At 37.1% G+C, this 22886-nt stretch overlaps 2 protein-coding genes across 3 annotated transcripts in view; one reads left to right on the top strand and one right to left on the bottom strand.

The window, feature by feature from the left end:
• Positions 1-2916: 2916 nt before the first annotated feature.
• On the bottom strand, positions 2917-12434 carry LOC148302086 (uncharacterized). The gene is made up of 7 exons (XM_088272187.1): positions 12169-12434; positions 9981-10846; positions 8961-9131; positions 7069-8360; positions 6088-6151; positions 5234-5295; positions 2917-3723 (listed from the first exon to the last, which is right to left on the bottom strand). Exons 1-7 carry the CDS (start codon positions 12324-12326, stop codon positions 3598-3600), a joined length of 2739 nt encoding a protein of 912 aa, XP_088128313.1. The 5' UTR covers positions 12327-12434; the 3' UTR covers positions 2917-3597.
• A 1423-nt stretch (positions 12435-13857) lies between these two features.
• Positions 13858-22886, top strand: part of LOC148302085 (uncharacterized) — a 31892-nt gene continuing 22863 nt past the window's right edge. For both annotated transcript variants that reach the window (XM_088272183.1, XM_088272182.1), the window contains exons 1-5: positions 13858-13897; positions 14124-14409; positions 16662-16860; positions 18556-20571; positions 21565-21689. In XM_088272183.1, the coding sequence (XP_088128309.1) occupies positions 13887-13897; positions 14124-14409; positions 16662-16860; positions 18556-20571; positions 21565-21689 (2637 nt within the window). In that variant the 5' untranslated portion in view covers positions 13858-13886. The remainder of the gene's footprint in view (positions 13898-14123; positions 14410-16661; positions 16861-18555; positions 20572-21564; positions 21690-22886) is intronic.

Below are 22886 nucleotides of genomic sequence, written 5' to 3'. Positions count from 1 at the left end.
AAAAAAACACGCATACTAATTGGACGACACCTCCGTGTCGGCAAATTGAAATAATCACCCATAAACGTAATGTTGGCCAGTCGCCATTAACATAATTCATAACGTATTATATTATTATGCAATTATTGACGTCAATATATTTATCAGCGGCCATGATTGTGAGCAATTTGTCGTTCCACTCGACACCTGTTTACAAATTTAAAGGTAGGTACCTGATAATTTCTTCGTCAAGGATTCACGTTTTATAAAATAAAACAACAAATACTTATATAGTTTTTTCTACTTTTATAATGATAAAAGTGGAAAAGTATAATATTAGTTTTTTTTTTACAAAATAAAATGCAATTCCACCAAGAAATGTCAACAAAATATAGATTTAAAACATTTTGAGTGTGTCTAAATCTAGATTATCTCCAATTAGGAGTTATTTTTTACAGCATAGATGAAGAAGAACACGGAAGCTTGGGCATTTACAGGGCTTACAACCGTCATAGGCTGGTTTAAGTGATCACTTTACACACGTGTAACAGTCACCAATTCTACCCATGATTGACAACCACACTAGGTACTCAAATTCTTGAAACTTTCAGATATATGATCCAATTTCGAAACATTGTGCTTGTATCACTAGAGACATCTATTGGTGAGATGACTTCCATACTCTTCTTCATCTGTGTTGAGATTTTAAAAAAATATACGAAAAATAACTCCTATAATTGGAGATAATCCAGATTTGTGCACAAGTATTTCGACACACTCAAAATGTTGTGTTTACAATTTTAACACTCACCTTATCATTGATCATTCACTTTGTGTAATACCACTTAAAAACTCTATTTAAAGACTACCGGTTTCAGAGTAACCATTCCATTATCAGGTCAACTGTAGACTACAGTCTACATCCTCTTGCAGGATATTACACAAATTGAATGATGAATGATAAGGAGAGTGTTTTATTAAGTACTCTCCAAGAGTAAAGAAAATCCAAAAGAAGTTTCTGAGGTATCTCTACATGAGAGAGTACGGCTATTATCCTTGGCTCTACCTGACCGAGTTTCTCCAGGGTATGCTTGGCTACAATAGTTTAGAGACTAGAAGGAATGTGCATTTGTTTACGCATTTTTATCCATTGTTGCACGGTATGATCAATAATCCTGAAATTATCCGGAACATTGGTCTGTATGTTCCCGATAGTTACCCAAGACAGCGTCGGCATAGATTTTTTCACATTCCTATACACAGGATCAACCTGCCGATGGTTATGCCTGTTGGAAGAGCTACCGCTTTGTTGAACAATATCTCATTGGAAATTGATCTGTTCCATGTATCTGAAGGAGTTTTCCAAAGCGGGATTCTACTACACCTTTAGCAATAGTTCTTGCATATTTTAGATTTTTGTATGTATTTACTTTAAATTTTTCAGTTTGTTATGTATATGTTAATTGAAAATAAATAAATTGAATTGGATTGAATTGGATTACAATTCCACAAGGTTAACAATGCTTCAAATATACAAGTTATATTTGTATAGATTTTTAAAATCAAAGATGTAAATATGTTTGCAATGAAGCTGTAAATTGATGAAGAGGCACGGGTACTAGGAAAAAAAAACAACGTAATTATAAATCATTTTATTAACATATTTGTCAGTTTTTTATAACACATACATAAGCGTAATTTATTAAGAATAATATTGACTGCACCCATGCATTGTCCTTCTTTTAGATAAAGTATCTTTATCGGCCTCAATCCGCATCAAGGCGAGTTGTTCTATCAAATTTTGCTGTGATTTTTTTGCTGCAAAGCATGCCTTTGCTATCGCAAGCCATGTTTGATAATAATACTAAAATGTGAGTATCACATGCGTATCATCTTTACTAAGGTTAAAAGTTTGCAAAAAGCAAGTTATCCTCCATTTTAATTATAGACACATCGCTCACTCCTTTCAAGAACATCATACATCAAAAATTGTCAATTTTCAGTTGTGCATGTTTTCGGAAAATCCCAGAAAATGTACTATATCCCAGAAAAAGAGGCATATTTTTAACTTAATATTTACCTGCTACAGGGCAGAAAATGTTGTTTTTGTATTTTGAAAGAAAAGGTATTGTTTAATTATTATTTTTAATATTTTTCAAAAGGAGAAAAAACATTCAGGTTTTACCTAAAAAGGCCTGTTGCACAGTAAAAAGTTCAATAAGTGGCTTGATATTAATTTTTAATATATTGTGTTATATTTTTAAACTTTAAAAACGTTCTCCTGAAAAATCATGTTTTTTTTATTTATGACATTCTTGAAAGGAGTGAGCGACATATACAACCCTACACGGCACAGATCCTTAGATCGTTTGATTAAGACCACTTACCAAAATTTGTTAACAAAAATTAATACACTGAACTTCCCATTTATATGGTAGATATTGTGTAAAAAAAGTATACTAAAATTAAATTAAAATACGGTGGATAGGTTTCCTTGCATGAAAATCAATTCAGGACACTATTTTATTTACAAAATACTTTGAAAAGGTAACAAAAATTATCCACTATCACTTACAAGACCAGAGATGTACCCATTTTCGCACATTTGGACAATACAACATCGCTTTCTGCATTTGAGATATCCAGAGCCTGTGTAATGTTCTGTCCAAATTTTTTGGCTTATTGCAATTATTTTTAATTTAAGTTATACGTGGTCATACCACTATTTCTTAAAATCAATTGTGATGAGTGTTTCGATGCATTCCGCATAATTTTCAAACACTGTATAAAATGATGTGCAATGCAACAAAACACGTGTTACAATAGATTTTAAGAAAAAGTGGTATTTACCAAGTAAAACATCAATTTAAAATGTATAGATATTATCACAAAGTGACTGCTGAATCAATCAAAGAAATTATTGGATTGAAACAAAAATTCGGTTATATTATTTATTGTTTCGACAATAACTTTGTGGAATGACATGTTGATTATTAAAAATAAAAACACTTAATAATGATAAAACCCTTATCCGCACCCCAACGGTGCACAGGGCACTGCGTCATATAAACGCAGTGTTATCTTGATCGTTTACACATGAAGGAAAGGTGATCAGCCCTCTGCTTCAGGTACCAGTCCAGGGTAATATTGAATAAATATTACAATGAAAAAATCACTAATATTTATTTGACCTCCCTGGGAATCGAACCCGGGACCTCCATAACGGTAGCCAAGCGTGCTGACCATTACACTACGGAAGCGGACCAAAAACACTTAATGAGTATTATTTCATTACACATGACTTGTTTCGAAAACTACAGATGTTTTTATCTACAAGTGAATAGTAAAACATATAATTTTCAAACAGTGTGTAATGAAATAAACCTCATTAAGTGGCAATATACAAATGTTAATTTTTAAAAAAAATAAATATATGGTTATTGATTGCTTGACTGTTTTTTTTTGTGAGTTCCTTGTATGACTTTTTTTGGAGCGTATGATTTCAAAATGGTGTAAAAAAATACAGTATTAAAAGGGAGTTCAGTGTACACAATATACAAACAATTAGAACAGAATCTGGCAATAATTAATCAAATCGGCTGGTGAAATTAATAATATTTATTTCTTGAGAAGTGGCACTAGTTTAATTGTATTTTTCTCTGAGTCTGTGTGCAGCGTGAGTCCCATTTCAGTAAGCAGCTCGTTATCAACCGGATCCTGAAGAGTCAAAGACGCTATTAATTGCTGGAAAAGAAAAAAAATATACAAATTATTACTTTATTTATTGTTTCCGCATTTACTTTGTGGTAAGACATGTTACAATGATTAAGGAAACACTTGTTTTTATACCCCTTGAGTTTATTAATGACTACTAGTTTCGGAAGCTTAACTTCCATCGTCAGGTCTGAATAATAACTAGTAGTCATTAATAAACTCAAGCGGTTTAAAAACAAGTGTTTCCTTAATCATTGTACATATCAATACATTTTCATATTATTTTTTGACATCTCATCAAAGATGGAAAAGAATATAGAAGTCTGGGCATTTACGGGGCTGACGACCGTCATAGGCTGGTCACTTTACACACGTGTAACATTCACCAATTCTACCCATTATTGACAACCACACTACTCAAATTCTTGGAAGTTCTGTATATATGAACCAATTTAGAAACCTTGTTCTTGAATCACTAGAACTTCACTAGAGACATCTATTGGTGAGATGTAAAGAAGCTTTTACTAAGCAGAAACTCTTATATTAGTATGTGAGGTCCGAATCCTGGATTATAATCATACACATGAGAAACGCCAGAAAATAACACAATATAACAAATATTTGGACACACTCAAAATGTTGACAATACATTTTTGTTGATATCTCATTGAACCAGTTTTTTGGAGTTTTTTGAACCAGAGATTGGAATATAGAAATCTGGGCATTTACATAAACAGCGAACCAAAAAAAATCACTTTCTAAATCCATGAAAGCTTTCAGCATAGCCATCAACTGACCTTAAGGAGTCGTCTAGAATACTGAGGAATTGACGATTTTGAAATGAATGCGTGAATTTAGCCCTCGAACAGGCTTTTAGGTTCGTTAGCAGTTAGGTTTAAAACAATATCTGATTATTTCAAGCTAAAATAAATATGTTTGATAGATGTTCGAATGATGAAATAAGGAAAGAATGTAAGGCTGAGATAAGCATTATCGATAAAATTAAGAAAGGTGTGTTGAGATGGTTTGGACATGTGGAGCGTATGAGTGAAGAAAGAACGGTTAAACAAATTTATGGGGCGAAAGTAGTTGGAAAAAGAAGCAGAGGATGACCGAGGAAAACTTGGCACAATCAGGTATGTCAAATACTTGAAAGCGGCCGGGTCAGGAGTCGTAATAATCGTCGGGTATGTATGAGGAGATGCATGAATGTAGAAGAGGCAAAGAATGTTTGCAAAGACAGAGTGGTGTGGCGTTCGATTCTCTCTTCCTACCCCTGCGGTGAAGCGGCGTGATGGTTAGTTAGTTAGTTAGTTAAAATAAATATGTTAAAATTTAAAATTATTCAATCAGTACCCAAATAAAAATGTAAAACAAAAAGCATTTTTAAAAACCCGAGTTCCCCCTTTTCTCTCTCATTTTTCTTGAAACACCCACTACACAATTTATGTTCGGATTATTGACATGGCATTGTTAATTGTAGTTTGGCTGCCTCCGCTTGCCATCAGTATTGTAAACAAGGAAACAATGGAAACTTTACCTGATTTTCTGGGCAGTTTTCGCACAGATTTCTAACAGCCAATATGACCCATTGCATGATTACTGTTTGGAAAAGTTAAGGGAATAAGAAAATAATTGCAGCATTAGAATAGTCTCTATTACAAATCGAGAAATAATTCATAATATGAGTGAGTTTTAAGAAATTGAGTTTAGAATCCTGGGTACCACTAAATAATAGTCTGTGATAATAATAGTCTGTCCAAATAATATTAGTCTGTGAGTGGCACATAGCGGACACATTTGTATAATAATTGAAATAAAAATGCATAGATTTTACGACAAAGTGACTGGCAAATCAATAAATGAAAAAGTTTATATTATTTTTTGACATCTCATCAAAGATGAAGAAGAATATGGAAGTCTGAGCATTTACGGCGCTGTCGACCGTCATAGGCTGGTTTAAGTGATTACTTTACACAAGTGCAGCATTCACCAATTCTACCCATTATTGACAACCACACTACATCTCACCAATAGATGTCTCTAGTGAAGTTCTAGTCATTCAAGAACAAGGTTTCTAAATTGGTTCATTTATACAGAACTTCCAAGAATTTGAGTAGTGTGGTTGTCAATAATGGGTAGAATTGGTGAATGTTACACATGTGTAAAGTGACCAGCCTATGACAGTTGTCAGCCCGGTAAATGCCCAGACTTCCATATTCTTCTTCATCTTTGATGAGATGTCAAAAAATAATATGAAAAATAACTCCTACAATTGAAGATAAACCAGATGTGTGAACAAGTATTTGAACACACTCAAAATGTTGGAAACAATTTATAATCCTATAGAAGAGTAAGCTTGTTTCTATGCAGGTAAGTTGATAAAAAGGATACATGGATTTCTTGCATCAATGTTACAGCAGTCTAGCAGTATTGGGATCACTTCCAATTCCCGAATCTGTTATAACAAATAAACAATAGGATATTAACACTTTATTTACTTACAATTTCTTAAAGACTTTCCTCAAATACCATGGAAAATAGTACTATTAACAAAAATTGCACATTTGAACAAAAACATTCATAATTTCTGTACCAATCATTTGAATATTATGATTTTTTCAATGAATACTCGCGACGTAAGAGAGCTCTCACTCGAGGTTGTAAAATAATATTTATGGTTTGATTGTGATTCATTCTAGAAACTAGTATTTATGAAAAATATTCTCTTCAGAATGTAGCATTTTCACAAATAATACTGTTTATTTATTTTATTTAATTTTTAGTTCGTAGTAATTATCATTTTTAAACGAATAGTTCAAATTTTGAATCGATATAGTGATTTGCGTAATTGTGAGAAATATTTCCAGTACTTAGGGTAGAAAAACTACTAGGTGTTTGGTCGTTTACGTCTGGCCGTGAAAAGCCGATTAGTCGGCAAATGGTAGTTAATGTGTTAAATATTATTAAACCATATCCGCCCTAGGTGGAGGATATGGAGTCCACAAACTGTCTCCAGGCTTTTCTATAAGCTTCCAGCTCCCTTGCATCCTCCCAAGTCAGATCCGCGTCCCGAAGTTCTGACGAGAACTGCCGACGAATTGTCAGCAGTGGTCGTCCTGGGTGGCGCGAACCTGATGCCTTGTAAAAGAGGCAAGCTTGATTAAGGCTCTCAGGAGGCATGCGGAGTACATGGCCAAGCCAACTGAATCGCCTTTTCTTGACGACAGTTGTGACCAGGATTTGCTGCGTCCTACACCTTATCTCTTCATTCCTCACAAAGTCAAACCACCGCACGCCTAAAATTCTCCGCGTTAAAAATATATAATTTTTAAGAAAAAAAGTTTTTTAAACGGAATATGAAATAAGCCAAACCTGTCTCTTGTTGATTTGATTTTTCCAACAAAGATTCCCGAGCGTTCGGATGACCGTACCCTTAAATCCGAAAGCCACGTGCTGCTCCACTGTTTCCATGACGGAGGTCAGCATCTTGGGTCCCGTATTTTCAAAGTTCCCCAATTTGGGCTTCATGTTACTTTCCGGAGATTCGATCTTGACGTTTGGTACTTTCACATGGACCTTTGGCATATGGACTACCTGATCGGATGACTGGCCCGGAGCAAGGGGTATATTGACCGATTGCGATAGGGGCTGAGGGACTTCCGTCTTTGATTGGGTCGCTTGCACGCTGTGCGTGTCTTTCGACATATCGAGGCTGTCAGATCTCAGGTTGGATTTGTCAGTTGAAATTCCTAAGATCTTTTGGAGCTGTTCGCTCAGATCGAATTCTGTCGAGAGATTTTGACTCTTTTTGACCGGGATCGGGTCGGATGCGACCTTCGGATGCGCGGCAGCAGCGTTGGGAGGAACTTCTATCTCGATGTTATTCGGGTTGAATGAAGGTTCCTTCAGGTCCGAACTAACACCCTGCCGGTTGGGACTTGGGTCGATCGCTTCCGCGTTGTTCGACTCGGTCATTTCCCTGATGACTGTTTCGGAAGCCTCTATACCGGGCTCTACACTTTGCTGTCGACTCATGTTGAACGGAGTTGCAGGATTGCTGGGAGATTTCGTCAAAACAGAAGGTAGCTCTTTCCCTCCGACACTATCTTTTCTTTCCAATTGGGACGTTTCGATGCTACTTTCTCTACTCAAGTTAGGGGTACTCGTCTGCGGTTTGGTGGAATTGTTTTCTTCGGGTGAGTCTGTAATCAACGGAGGCTCCATTTCTTCCAAAATATCAATCTTATGATCCAAGCTGACTTTTCTATTTGAGGTTGAATCCGTTTGCGTTAAGATTTCAGTACTCGGGAACTGGACCGTGGCTGTATTCATTTCTCCTACGTCCGGTTTGATATTTTTGGCAAAAGCGACTTTGATTAAGTTTTCATCAAGCTTACACACTTCGGAAATCTTTCTATCGATGCTTCCTTGCCTAGCAAAGTTCAAACTCGTTACGGCTTCGGGCAATATGGTTGGAGGTGTGGATTGGATCTGTTTGTTGTCGATGAATGTCTTTTGAGATTGGATAGTTTCAGAAATGTTTATATCACCAGGCGGCTGATCTGTGCATTCGAAATACTGTTCACTGCACTCTGATTCTGTGCACTCTGAAACTGTTTCTGTCCCTTGAAGCATGTCTGTGGAATCACATTTCTTAACTGTTCCTGCGAAACACAATACACATTTAACATAGTGTCATTTTTAATTTAACAAAGCATTCATACATTTATTTATTAATTTACAATTATTATCATTTAATTTAATTTCACTTCATAATTACCACTATTTCTTACAATGTATTGTGACACGTGTTTCAATGAGTTTCATGTCATTTTCACACAGTGTGGTATTTTGAAAATGATGCAAAATATATTGAAACACGTGCCACAATAGATTTTAGGAAATAGTGGTATTTACCAAGTGAAATCAAAACCCCCTATAATGTTGAGATAGGCACCGCATTATCAGAGGGAATGTTAACAGTGGTTAATTTTTAAAATCTTATTTTAACCAGCGGAAAAGACTGAAATGAGTCATTTAAAATTAAAATACAATTTAAAAACATTAACCCTTTACAACTTTTGAATTGATAAATGCGGTACCTATCTCAGCATCATAGGGCGGTTTACTGTACTCTGGTATGAATCTAATTGTAGCAATTTTATACCAAGAAAACAGGTGGAAAATAAGAGTAAAAAATTAATAAATATATGAAATGAAGAACAGTAAAACAAATTGTGTCAGCAAAGTGTAACAAACATTACCCGGTTCTTCCATAGACTGTCCTTTTTCGGGAGTTTCCGCTACGTCTTCAGGTTTCTTCACTTCGTCCTTATTTCCCGGCATTGTTTTTCCCGCAGTTTGGTAGAGCTTGTTGATAGAGGTGAAGAAATTATTTTCATATTTTCCCAACTCGTGAATGCTGCGCAATAGAACTAAAAAAATATGACTGTTGAAACCATATTTAACACATAATATTAATATCAAACCAAAGCTGCAATTTGCTGTGAGAAAAATCCATATTTACATGACACTCTCCTTGTAATTCATCATTCACTTTGTGTAATACCACTCAAAAACTGTACTAACCAACTTACAGTTACAGAAGCATTGTTAAAAGGTATAACTGGGGCTTTTTTTTAAACAAAAAAGGTCTAGGAACTCACTTCACGTTAAGCTTTTTACTAAAAAAAAATAGCTCATTATAATACCATATTTTTGTCATTTTGACAAATTATATAAATACAGATTGTAATTATGTAAGCGCAAACATTAATTCATATTTTGAAAATTATAAAAATAAACACTATCCGTGAAAAAAGGTGCCAGAACGCCATTCCACCGCGTTACATGAAAAAAAAAGCCCCGGGTATAACTAAGAATTTCATTAAATAAAAAAACACAATTGACAAATAAAGAATTGGACTATCAATCTCATCAAACAGAGCTCCGTCAATAAATGTCAACAATGTTTGAAATAATAATTTATAAAAGAAACAACTGACTTAACCATTACTGGTACAATGTCGAATCTCATTCAACATCGATTTTTTGCTCTTAGGTCCCATTTCAGATGTTATTTGACATTTTTTTCATCATAAGTATTATTTATTTAAATTCCAAGCTTACATTTTTGTCACTTGTATCTATTACAACAGTATGTGTAGCAGAAGACAAAAGATTTTTTCCAATTGGAATGTAACTGTATACCTAGATTTTTTTTTTTAATTTTGGGGGACCGGAAAGGGTTAATAAAATTAATGTGTATTTCAAAAAATACTTACATGCACAATTTATAAACAGTGAAACATCGCTTTGCAAGCAATCCATATAAGCCTCCATACTTGAAGCTGTTGCTATAATGTCCAAAAGAAACACCACTTCCTGAGGTTCGATAGAATTCACATACTTATCAACCGTCTTCAGAATACAATCCGATTTCATTTTGAACTCGTGAGAGATGAACTTGATAAAGTTAACAGACACATTAATATCCTGCGTCTCGATGGACATCAGAATATTGTAGGCGAGATTCAAAATTAATAACCTGGTATCGGGCTCCAGGCGATTGTACATCTTTTCTATGTAAGTGTTCTCAACTCCGATTAAATATTCGATTATCAAGTGTGGGAATTCCGAGTTTCCTTCCGCGTACATATACGCCAGCGCATTCAACAGCAGTATATCGTCCGGCAACACGTTAGGCTGTCCGAGAAGGATGTTATAAACGATCATAGCGGCGCAGGAAGCCACCTTTTCATTATGCCCTAGGAGAGCGTTTAAAATGTTAGGGCCAAACTTCTCCCAGATAATCGTTTGGTTGAACGGGTTATTGACTACCAGATTGCCGAGTGTCTGTGTAAGAGCGACCATACACATCTCAAATTTATCCGAGAGAACTTCATTAATTACTTCCTCACTCGGGTGTTGATATTCGGTGAATATGGTGAGCATATCGTCAAGGATGCTGAGATCTTTGGAGATGTATGTTTGGATCTTCATCCCGGATGCTGCACATGTCCGAAGCAAGCGGAGACATTGTTCAGCTACGGCTAATGTGGACAAATTGTAGGACCCTTGTTCTATATCCAATTTCATCAAGTGTAAAATGTCTGCTATCAGCCGGAGAGTATATTCAGATACTTTTTTCCTGTTAAAAAATAAGATGCGTTAATATTAATTTTTTGATTTGGTATTAACTTCATAGAATAAGATGATGATTTAAATGAAAAAGAAAATAGAAAAAGAGTTTCTGCTCAATAAAAAGCTTCATTTCATCTCACCAATAGATGTCTCTAGTGAAGTTCTAGTGATTCAAGAACAAGGTTTCTAAACTGGTTCATATTTATAGAACTTCCAAGAATTTGAGTAGTGTGGTTGTCAATAATGGGTAGAATTGGTGAATGTTATATGTGTGTAAAGTGATCACTTAAATCAGCCTATGACGGTCGTCAGGCCCGTAAATGCCCAGACTTCCATATTCTTCTTCATCTTTGATGAGATGTCAAAATATAATATGAAAAATAACTCCTATAATTGGAGATAATCCAGATTTGTGAACAAGTATTTGGACACACTCAAAATGATGAAACAGAAAATACTTGTACAAGACTACTTTTTGGAGTTTATTAATTTAAACACGACTTGTTCCAGGAACTTCAACTGTAAACTATGAACTGTGAAAATATTTGTATATCACATTTTAGACGGGTTTTTTTACGCCTACTGACCGCTGGCGATGGGATTTTATAATTGTGTACATATAGTTTAGACGTACACAAAGAGATTGGTACATAATATTCATGTAAAAACATTGTATAATCCCTTATTTTCTGTCTTTGAAATGAGGCTGGCGCAGAAGGTGAAAATACCCTTTATGTCCTTAAAGACCAATCAGGTAGAAATACCTTTTTTAATTAATGTTTTACTTAGTAAATACCACTATTTCTTAAAATCTACTGTGACACGTGTTTCGATGCATTCCACATCATTTTCAAACACCGTATACGAAAAAGGTTTTACCTAAAAAGATCTGTTGCACAGTAAAAAGTTCAATGAGTGGCTTGATATTTATTTTTATTACATTGTATTATACTTTTAAAATTTAAAAGCGTTCTCCTGAAAAATCAAGTTTTTTTATTTATGACATTCTTGAAAGGAGTGACGATGTATAAACCACTTTTTTGAGTTTGTTGATGTAAACACCAGTTGTTCCCAGAACTAAAGGTGTTCTTATCAACATGTGAATTTATATTATCATAGTATTTTCACCTGATAATGAGAACATTTACAGTTCTCGAAACTAGTCGTGTTTGCATTAATAAACTCAAAAAGCGGTATATTTTTATATTTCAAAGAATTTATTTTTACAATATGTTGTGTTAAAATTTGTACATATAATTATAAAAAATACGTATACATCGTAGGGATATTGAATAAGGCAATGAGTCATTACAATCGTGGAAAACTTACGGACGGAGCCGCCCGGTTTCCGAATCTCTTGACAGTAAGGATTCCGCTCGTAACATTTCTTCGACAGCGTTCCATTCTCCCGTTTCAAGTTGGAGATTTATCAGTTTTGCGTCCAATAGTATTTCTTCTGCATACCAAACGCTCTTTTCCCTAGACATTGTGAAGACAACTATGAAGAATATATATTACGAAATACGGACAGAAATCCGTCAAAGCAGATCAAAACAAATTCACGACATGTCACGGAAACGTCAAACTTTTAGGTTAGGTTAATAGAGAATAAAATAGCAAAGATTATTCACCAGAATCAGAATTAGAGGGACCCAGGGCGGAACGGGGTACTGGGGCGGAACGGGTTTACATGGAATATAATACATATAACGTGAAATATCGTTTTCTAAAATTGTTTTATTTGACATTAAATGCAAATCTTCATATTGGGGCAGAACAAGGTGGGGCGGAATGGGATATCCCATTGTGCTTCAGAATTTTTATTTATTTTTTGATCAAGATATAATATGAGACTTTATTACAATTTATTATTTGTATTGTTTAAAGATATGATGCGGCATTAGGTCAGAAAATCTGATAAATAAAAACGCTTGTCATAAAATATGGAACAAGCTGTGGAAACTGTTATTACTGAGCAAATCGGTTATAAAAGGGCATCTGACAAATTTTGAATGATTTTCTGCCCTCACTGACTACTTATATCGAGTAAGACACTACACTCATTATGTCAACTGAAACTTGTTTCAAGCAAAGCTCTTGAAAAACACGACGACCAGAATTTGTAACCCATCCTAAATCCCCAAGATTTTACAGTTTTCCAGACTGTTCAAAGTTTACAAATATGGACATTGATGTTGAACGCCCGGTTGTTCATGGATGTTTGACACCCTCATAGGTTCTTGACAACCTAAAACTTTTTTCGAATGTGCTTCACCTAAAGATTTAATACCTTGACCTAAAGTAAAATAGCACAGAAAATATCCGCAAGAAAAAGAGGGAAAGCAGCAATTTTGACGACATCTCCTTAAAAGGCTGAATTACAAGAAGCAGGAGAAAAATTAGACAGGGCAAAAAAAAACAAGATTGAATGAAAAAATCAATCAATAAAAACCAATAAAATTAAAAGAAAACAACATCAAAAACTAAAAAGAGTAAAAATTACGATGACAGTAGTTCGCAAAATGAAGATGCCAGTTGTTTTTATTGCAATAAACTATATCACAAGTCGAGTGAAAGCTTGTTCTTGTTCTTGATTAGTAAATTGCTGCGGTTTTAACTTAAACAGTGATAATGATGATTCTGCACCTCATAAATAATTAATTTTATGTCAACTTATTATACGGGTATCCCATTCTGCCCCAGGTATGGGGCAGAATGGGACACCCATATAATAATTAATACCCGTATAATAATTAATACTTTCGTTTTTGTTTAATGTTGCGTGTTATAGTTTTTAAAATATTTTTTACATAATATTATCCAAAAATAACTAAATAATGAGAATATAAACGAAATCCAAGTACTTTTTTCAAATTCATTGTCAAATTTCACATCAAAGATTGGGTACCCCGTTTCGCCCCGGGTTCCTTTATCTCTCGATTATTTCCAAATAGGTACCTAATAACAAAAATCTGGTTTGGTAATTACAGCCTTTTATTGGTTATTTAGGTTTTCATTGCTAGCAACACTGTAAAATGTAATTCAAGATGTCCGACAAGTGAGTGCATGTTTTATTTTTGTATAAAATTTAATTTTATGATTTATTTTCTATTTAAAATGTCCCATATTTCGTGAAATGAAAGTTTTGATACCAACAAATAAATATCCGTAAAATTTGATGCTTATTTTTGGGCGACAGCTCTTCTTTGCGCCTAAAAATATAGTAGCATTATCTGACAACCGCTTGATAATATTTCAATAACTGATTATTCTTTGATTTTTAGTGAGGACTTCTTGACGGAAGATTACTCAGGGGCTGTGGACGAAATATACAACTTGGGGATTGAGGAGGAAGACATTTTATTAGCTGATGACGATCATATCCATCATGAAAATTTTAAACACATTCCCCAAGAGAACGGATTGCCGTTTGTTGACAAGCCGATAGTGCCGAACGGACCAGCGTTTAGCGAAGACATCCCTAAGGGAGAGATTCACCATGTTCGTGAGCCCGTGCAAAGAAGAAATAGTGCGGTTCATGAGCCGGCTCGTTTGGAACCACCCAGAGATGTGAGTTTGTTTTTGTTTTGTTATTCCTGTAGTATAAAATTATTGATTCATAAGAAAATAAACGTTCATAAAATTATCAATAGAGGGTGTAATAATGCGTGGTGGAAATGTGACACCTGATTTGAAACGCGGCAATCGTATTAACACATTTTAGATGGGTATTTTTTGCGCCTGCGGACCACTGGCGACAAAAAATTATTATGTACATATAGTTAAGACCTTAATAAAGGGATTGTTATATAAAATTCATATAATTTTTTTTGGATAATTCCTTCTTTTCTGCCTTTGAAATGAGGCCGGCGCAGAAGGTAAAAATACCCTTCCCGTCCTCAAGCATCAATCGCCCGAACGGGTAGAAATATCTCCCGTCTGAAGTGTGTTCATAGACATTTTCGACATCTCAACATAGATGAAGAAGAATATAGAAGTCTGAGTATTTACAGGGCTTGTGACAAGTCATAGGCTGGTTAAGTAGTCACTTTACATATGCGTAACATTCACCATTCTACCCATAATAGACAACCACACTAAAATTTTGGAAGTTGTGCATTGTACAACTATGTTGAGATGTCAAATAACTCCTAACTCCTAGTTAAGTCGAGAAACTCAGATTTGTGAACAAGTATTTGGACACACTCAAAATGTGGATTATGTATTTACTACAATTCAACTCTAATAATGAGAATATCAATATAAAATATTATGGATACGGCCTCAGAATTATTTTATTCAATATTTTATCACTATTACTACTAGTACTACCATCACGCCGTTTCCCGCAGGGGTAGGCAGAAAGGATGGAACGCCACACTCTTCTATCCTGACATACACTCCTCGCCTCCTTCACATCCATACATCTAGTCACACATGCCCTCCGATTACGCAGACTTTTGACACCACCAGATTTTAGGTTCTGATTGATCTGATCGTGCCGAGTCTTTTTTGGCCGTCCTCGTTCTGTTTTCCCGTTCACATTCGCCACATATACTTTCTTTGTCATTCTCTCCTTGTCCATTCGCTTCACATGTCCATACCATCGTAAAGAACTCTTCCTAATCTTTTCAATTATTCCTTGTTCAGCCTTACATTCCTTTCTTTATTATACTAAAGCTATAAAGTAATACAACACTCAATTGCTATTGAACTTAATCAGTTGTGTGGTGTCACTGTAATTTCTTCAGAATTACTGCCCTGCAGTTGAAATGAGTACTGTGTTTTTATAGCCATCCATTTGATAAGGACACTGATTACACGGGGTCAGGAGATAGGTTGAACTCAGCGAGAAATGGATTTTGATAACTAACATTTTGTCCGTTATCAGCCTATGAAATTTTTATGATTCTCATGCAGTTACATTGGAGTTAATGTTTTCACAAATGCAAATATAGGGTGGTCCAACTATAACGCATGATGTTAAATGTAAATAAAACAAAACGTTTTCAGAGAATTATCTTTTTTTTTATTATAATAGAAAGATCTATGACCTAGTATGTATGAGGAGATGCAGGAACGTGCGAAGAGGCAAATAATGTTTGCAAAGACAGAGTGGTGTGGAATTCTATTCTCTCTGCATACCCCTGCGGTGAAGCGGCGTGATGGTTTAGTTAGAAAGATCTATGACAATAATGTGTGAAACAAAATATCGGCCAAATGCTCGTCACGGTTTCGGTGGCATACCTCTAACCGAAAAAATCACTTATATTTATTTTACCCCCCCCTGGGAATCGAACCCGGGACCTCCAGAACGGTAGCCGAGCAGACTGACCATTACACTACGGAGATGGACATATGTATATAATTATCAAATCCTGTTGCCAGTGGTCTGCAGGGGTAAAAAATATCTGCCGGAAATGTGGTAACATTTATACACATAAGAAAAGAAAGAAAAATAAAAAAAAAATATGTATATTAAAAAAGAGAAATATATGTGTTTTTATTATTTACACAAATATTTCAATTTCATGCTATTTCTGTGAGCATAAGCGGCTCATTATTACAAATAGTTATCAAATTGTGGTAGAGTGGGTTCGAACCGAGAAACTCTGACTTAAGAGTCCGCGACACTAACCACGGGACCACAACCCGACACTTTCAATTCACATTAAAAATTTTATAATATCAATTATTGATCATTTACCCATTCCTTTATTTTGCTTTTGGTTCATATTTTTGTTTTCCTTCTTAACGGCAACAAATTAAAAATGGAATTTTTAGATTTCCAGCAACGACTTATAATTGTGTTTCTTCCCCAGATGGCGGTGGAGGCGGCCCAGCCTGCAGGTCGCGCAGCGCCCGAGGGGGCCCATCAGCAGGCTCCCCCGGCCGGCGGGGAGCCCCCCCTGGCGGACCCCCCCAAGGAGGGGGGCCGATACCGCGCCGGGCAGCGGGAGAGGTTTCCCACGGAGAGAGCGGCCACGCACTCGCCGCAGCCAAACATTCCCGACACACTCGGTGAGACGAATATCTATTGAAAAATAACCAACTTATTATCCATCTTGCAGAGTGAATGGAACGCCACACCAATCGATCTTAGCACACAATCTTCGCCTCTTCCACGTCTTTATGCATTTTTTTCGATTGTTGCGCGGTATGATCGATAATCCTGAAATTATCCGAAGTCTGTATGTTCCCGATAGTTACCTAAGACAGCGTCGGCATAGATTGTTTCATATTCCTATATACAGGACCAACCTGCGGATGGGTATGCCTGTAGTAAGAGCTACCGCTATGTTGAACAATATCACATTAGATATTGATCTGTTCCATGTGTCCGAAGGGTCTTTCGAAGCGGGATTCTTCCACACATTTAACAAGAGTCTTCTTGCTTACTTTTTAATTTTTAGTTTGTAATGTATATATTAATTACTGAATAAATTTAATTGAATTGAATTATACATACACACCGATTTTTTCGACTCCTGACCTGTACATTTTCAAGTATTTGAAATACTTGATCATGTCAAGTTTTCCTTGGTCTTCCTCTGCTTCTGTTACCAGCAAGTTTGTTTAACTATCCTTTCTTCACTTATTCCATTCATATGTCCATTCATCTCAACACACCTTTTATAATTCAATGGATAATGCTTATCTCAGCCATGCATTTTTTATTTATATCACCATTCGAACATCTATCATACAACGTCCGGCCGCACATTCGTCTGAGAACGCATTTCGACTGAATTCAGTCTACTTTCACCATTCTTTTGCCAACTCCATGCTCCACTTTAAGTATACCATACATTAAGAATAAAATAAGACTGCCATTGAGATGCCTGAACGTATGAATAATGAAAAGAGTCTGAAAGAATTTAAAAATAAATTTTTGTTTACTACTCGAGTGGTTAATAGCACTAAATAGTGGTATTTATAATGAATTTAAAATTAGTTCAAGCAGACACCACTGGTGCACTTGTAGTGCACTATAGTTTTTAATTATTACAAATACTAATAGTGTTAGGTATTAAAACATAATTTCATTTTATTTAATGAATGAATAATGAAACCCTTATCCGCACCCCAATGGTGCATAGGGCACTGTGTCTTATAAACGCAGTGTTATCATGATCGTTTTACTTATGAAGGAAAGGTGATCAGCCCTCCGCTTCAGGTACCAGTCCATGGTAATATTGAATAAATATTACAGTGAAAAAATCACTTTTATTTATTTTTACCCCCCTTGGGAATCGAACCCGGGACCTCCAGAACGGTAGCCGAGCGTGCTGACCATTACACTACGGAGGCGGACATTTATTTAACTGTACAAAAAATATATACTTCGGTTTTTTGTACAGCTCCCTTGAGGTAACAACTGCAAAAATGGAACTTTTAAAATTACAGTGGAACCTCTCATAACGAGTAGTACGCATAACGTACAGAAAAAGTTGCTCCCTTAACAAGCGATATTTCACATAACCAGTTACAGAGAAAGGTCAAGTCCCCTTTTCACGACATTAACTTGTGAGCCGGGACTTCCGCGCCAGAAAAAACAATTTTTTTTTTCGCTTAACGAATAAGATTCTGGAACAAATTATACTCATTATGAGAGGTTCCACTCTATCATTCTTTTATTATTATTATCATTATTCACAGTGCGGTTCTTCACTGAACGATGTCCACTGATAAACAACCTTTTCCTTTTATTTCTAGATGGGGTGGTAACGAACGAAGGTCAACAACACCAGGGACGCGGTCGTCGACAATTCAGGGGCCGCCAGAGGGGTCGAAATGGTCCGCGGGACGGGAGGGAAAGAGATTTCCGACCACCGCAATTTTTCGACGGACATCCGAACGACAGGGACTTTGGGCCGCCAGATCATTTCAATCGGAATCGGGAATTCCGACCCTTTCCCGATGACAGAGATCGAAGGCCGAATGATTTCGGACCTCCTTTTGATAGACCTCATATGATGATGGAATTTAGAGGACCTGGTAATGATTTTCGTGGTCCGCATGGCGAGTTTAGGGGTGATTTTAGAGGACCCCCTGAGGAATTCGGAGGACCCCCCGAGGAATTTAGGGGAGAGTTTAGAGGACACCCCGACGAATTTAGAGGCCCTCCGAATGAATTCAGGGGCCAGCCGGGTGAATTTAGAGGACCGCCGGAATTCAGAGGACCTCCCGGTGAGTTTAGAGGTCCGCCCAATGAATTCAGAGGACCTCCGGGAGAGTTTCGAGGACCCCCTGGAGAGTTCCGCGGCGGGCCCGGTGAAATGAGGGGGCACCCTGCAGAGTTTAGGGGGCCTCCTGGTGAAATGAGAGGACCTCCCGGTGAGATGAGAGGTCCTCCGGGTGTAATGATGGGGCCACCTGTCGAATTTAGAGGACCTCCCGGGGAGATGAGAGGCCCTCCCGGTGAGATGAGAGGACCTCACGGCGAAATGAGGGTACATCCTGGTGAGATGAGGGGTCCTCATGGCGAATTTAGAGGACCTCCTGGTGAAATTAGAGGACCTCCCGGTGATATGAGATTGCTTCCCGGCGAGATGAGAGGACCTCATGGCGAAATAAGAGGACCACCCGTTGAGATGAGGGGTCCTCACGGTGAATTTTTGGGACCTCCTGGTGAAATGAGAGGGCCCCCCGGTGAGATGAGAGGGCCCCCCGGCGAGATGAGAGGGCCTCCTGGTGAGATGAGGGGACCGCCTGTAGAGATGAGGGGACCGCCCGGAGAAATGAGGGGACCGCCTGGTCATATCAGGGGACCACCCGGTGAGATGAGGGGACCGCCCGGTGAGATGAGGGGACCGCCCGGTGAGATGAGGGGACCGCCCGGTGAGATGAGGGGACCGCCCGGTGAGATGAGGGGACCGCCTGGTGAGATGAGCCGACCGCCTGGATTCCACGGACACCCTGGGGAACCTAAGGGTCCTCACGATTTTAGGGGTCCCGGTGATTTTAGAGGGCCGCCAGAATTCAGAGGACCTCCGGGCGAAATGAGAGGACCACCCGAATTTAGAGGACCCCCTGGTGATTTGAGAGTCCCACCTGAATTCAGGGGACCTCAAGGCGAAATGAGAGGACCACCGGTTGAAATAAGGGGGCCTCCCGGCGACGGCAGAGGTCCGCCTGAATTTATAGGTCATCCTGGTGATTTGAGGGGCGTTCCCGATTTCAGAGGGCCCGTAGAGTTGAGGGGACCGCCCGAATTCAGCGGACCGCCGGAATTCAGAGGGCAAGACGAGTCGAGGGGTCCGCCGGAGTTCAGGGGGCCCCAGGGACCGCCGCCAGAGTTTCGAGGACCCCCTGTCGAATTCAGAGGTCCCAGAAACCCCCAGGCACCTCCCGTGTTCAGGGGTCCGCCGATGGAGTTGCGAGGTCCGCCCGCCCAATTCGTCCCCCAGCCAAACAACTTCAGGCCGTTGGGTCCTGGCAACATCAGGCCGACACTGATGAATCCCTCGGTCCCTGAGTTCAGGCCGAGAGGTCCCGGGCCGGATCAAATGAGGTTCGGGAATGGCGCGGAGAGAAAGGTGATGGAGTGCCGGCCCGACGTCATGGGGGATCATGGCGGCAACGTCCGGCTGCTCCCGTTGCAAGACGGCAGAGAAGCCGATAGGGCTCGCATCGTGCTGAGTGAAAATAGACCCCCCGGTATTGTACTGCCTCCGCGAGTTGAGGGGAAGAAGGTTCTCATCAATCCGCACTTCAAAGGAAATGTACCAGGTAAACATTTAGAGAATATAATTTTTTAAAATTCTTTTTAAAACTTTTTTCCGCACCCCAGTGGTGCATAGGGGACTATATAATATAATTTTTCTTCTTTATAATATAAAGAAGAAGAAGAAGAAGAATTTTTGATTTTTTTTTACAAAATACATATTTAAATAATACAAAATAGTTGTTAAATATACAACACATTTCAAATATAATATTTCTACCTCTAATAAAGTAGATACTTGTGTTTAGAGAGGGAGTTCGTTTTACAATTTTTTTTTATTTTTAAACAAAGTAAATTAAAAATAGAAAAATATTCCTTGGTATGGAGTCTAGGCAGGGGTGAGTCTTATGTGTTTTTTAAATTAAATTTAAGTTTTCCGGAAGTTTATTAAAAAAAATACGTTACCTACGTACGTATAATGGTTTGACGCTGCTGTTCTACATCTGTGCAACATTAAATTATTAGAAAATCTAGGGTTATGTGAAATTTGCACTTCAGTTGTTTTTTTTCTTTAAAAGTTTGTAAGATAGAGGCTTTATTAAAAATTTCTTCAATTGTTGGTACATTAAGTTCTTTTAATGCAGTGTTATCTTGATCGTTAACACATGAAGGAAAGGCGAGCCCCCCGTTTCAGTTACTTAACAGTCCAGGGTAATATTGAATAAATATTACAGTGAAAATCACATTTATTTGACCCCCCCTGGGAATCGAAGTTGTTTAATGTATAAGGGTTTAAAAACGTATGATGAGATGCCTGAATGTATGAAGAATGAAAAGAGTCTGAAAGAATTTAAAAATAAATGTTTTGTGTACTGTAAGGAAATGTTAATATATATACGTAGATGCAGTAAATTAAGTGTATAAAATAGTTTATATTATGTAATATAAGCTAACTTAAGAAATAATAAAATTCAAAAATTCAAAAATCGATACATTGTATTTGTGATTAGAATACGTTGTATTCATAGTTGTGTGAGATATGTCTTATTTGTGTTTAGAAATGATTCTGCAATCCCCATTGGTTGCGGAGAGAGCAGTACGCGGTGGCGTTCCCTTCTCGAGAGATCCTCTGCAGCCGTCGCTAAGCCAGGGGTCGCAGTTCAACTCCGGGGCGCCTGCCAATGTAAGAAATTCACAATCATCTAATTATTTTCCTCGAGTTAATTGTCCTTGTCTCGGGCAGCTCTAAACAGCGCCTCGACGGTCCTGATCCTCGTCCAATCTCGTATATTCCGTAGCCAGGAGTTCTGTCTTCTGCCCACACCTAATCTACCCTCTGTTTTGCCTTTGATGATTATATTTTCTCTAATATTTCTTATGTTTTTACTCTTTTGTATTTCCCACCTGTTTTTTGGTATAAAATTGTTATTATTTTTTGACATCTCATCAAAGATGAAGAAGAATATGGAAGTCTGGGCATTTACGGGGCTTACGACCGTCATAGGCTGGTTTAAGTGATCACTTTACACACGTGTAACATTCATATTCTTCTTCATCTTTGATGAGATGTCAAAAAATAATATGAAAATAACTCCTGTAATTGGAGATAATCCAGATTTTGTGAACAAGTGTTTGGACACACTCAAAATGTTGTAAAATTGTTATAATTAGAGAAATAAAAAGATTGACCAACAAAGGTGATGACTTGTCAAAATCGTTTTTTTTCGACCCAATTTTTAACCAAATTTTTATTGGAAGCTTTGTGTATTGACATCTCAACATAGCTGAAGAATAATACGGAAACAACATTTTGAGCAACACTCTCCTTATCATTCATCGTTAACTTTGTGTAATACTACTTTTGTGATTAATGATAAGGAGAGGGTTATATTACCATACCACAAAGTTAACAATACTTTTAATATACAAAACATTTTGAGTGTCTAAATATTAATTTTCTCCACTTAGAGGTTTTTTTTAACATTTTTTTTTTACATCTCAACATAGATGAATAAGAAAATAGACATATTATTTTTAGCACTGTGGTATGAAGCTAATTGTAAAATGTTTTGAATATTGAAAGCATTAACTTTGTGGATCATATTGATATATTATTTTGAGAAATAAAAAGACTTTTTTTTTATCCACTCACATTTTTATTAACAACCAAATAGTTTCGGCAACAACCTGTTCCCCTCTTCAGGGTTTAATTTATGACATAAATTAAACCCTGAAGAGGGCAACAGGTTGTTGCCGAAACTAGTTGGTTGTTAATAAAAATGCGAGTGGATAAAAAAAAAGTCTTTTTATTTCTCAAAATAATATATCAATATGATCCACAAAGTTAATGCTTTCAATATTTAAAACATTTTACAATTAG

Source organism: Brachycentrus maculatus, unplaced genomic scaffold (assembly GCF_059751285.1).
Source record: "Brachycentrus maculatus isolate JH-2025_06_01 unplaced genomic scaffold, ASM5975128v1 h1tg000482l, whole genome shotgun sequence".
Classification (NCBI taxonomy): Eukaryota; Metazoa; Arthropoda; class Insecta; order Trichoptera; family Brachycentridae; genus Brachycentrus; species Brachycentrus maculatus.
Note: the sequence above shows the minus strand (reverse complement) of the source record. Positions and strands in the feature narration are given on the sequence as shown.

What these genes read in the sequence shown, in the direction of transcription:
- LOC148302086 (XM_088272187.1), bottom strand. Translation starts at nt 12,326, where the DNA reads ATGTCTAGGGAAAAGAGCGTTTGGTATGCAGAAGAAATACTATTGGAC. An exon ending in GAAACCGGGCGGCTCCGTCC is followed by an intron (nt 10,847 to 12,168) that starts GTAAGTTTTCCA and finishes ATTTTTTAACAG; the next exon opens with GAAAAAAGTATCTGAATATA. An exon ending in ACAGTCTATGGAAGAACCGG is followed by an intron (nt 8,361 to 8,960) that starts GTAATGTTTGTT and finishes TGTGTTTCGCAG; the next exon opens with GAACAGTTAAGAAATGTGAT.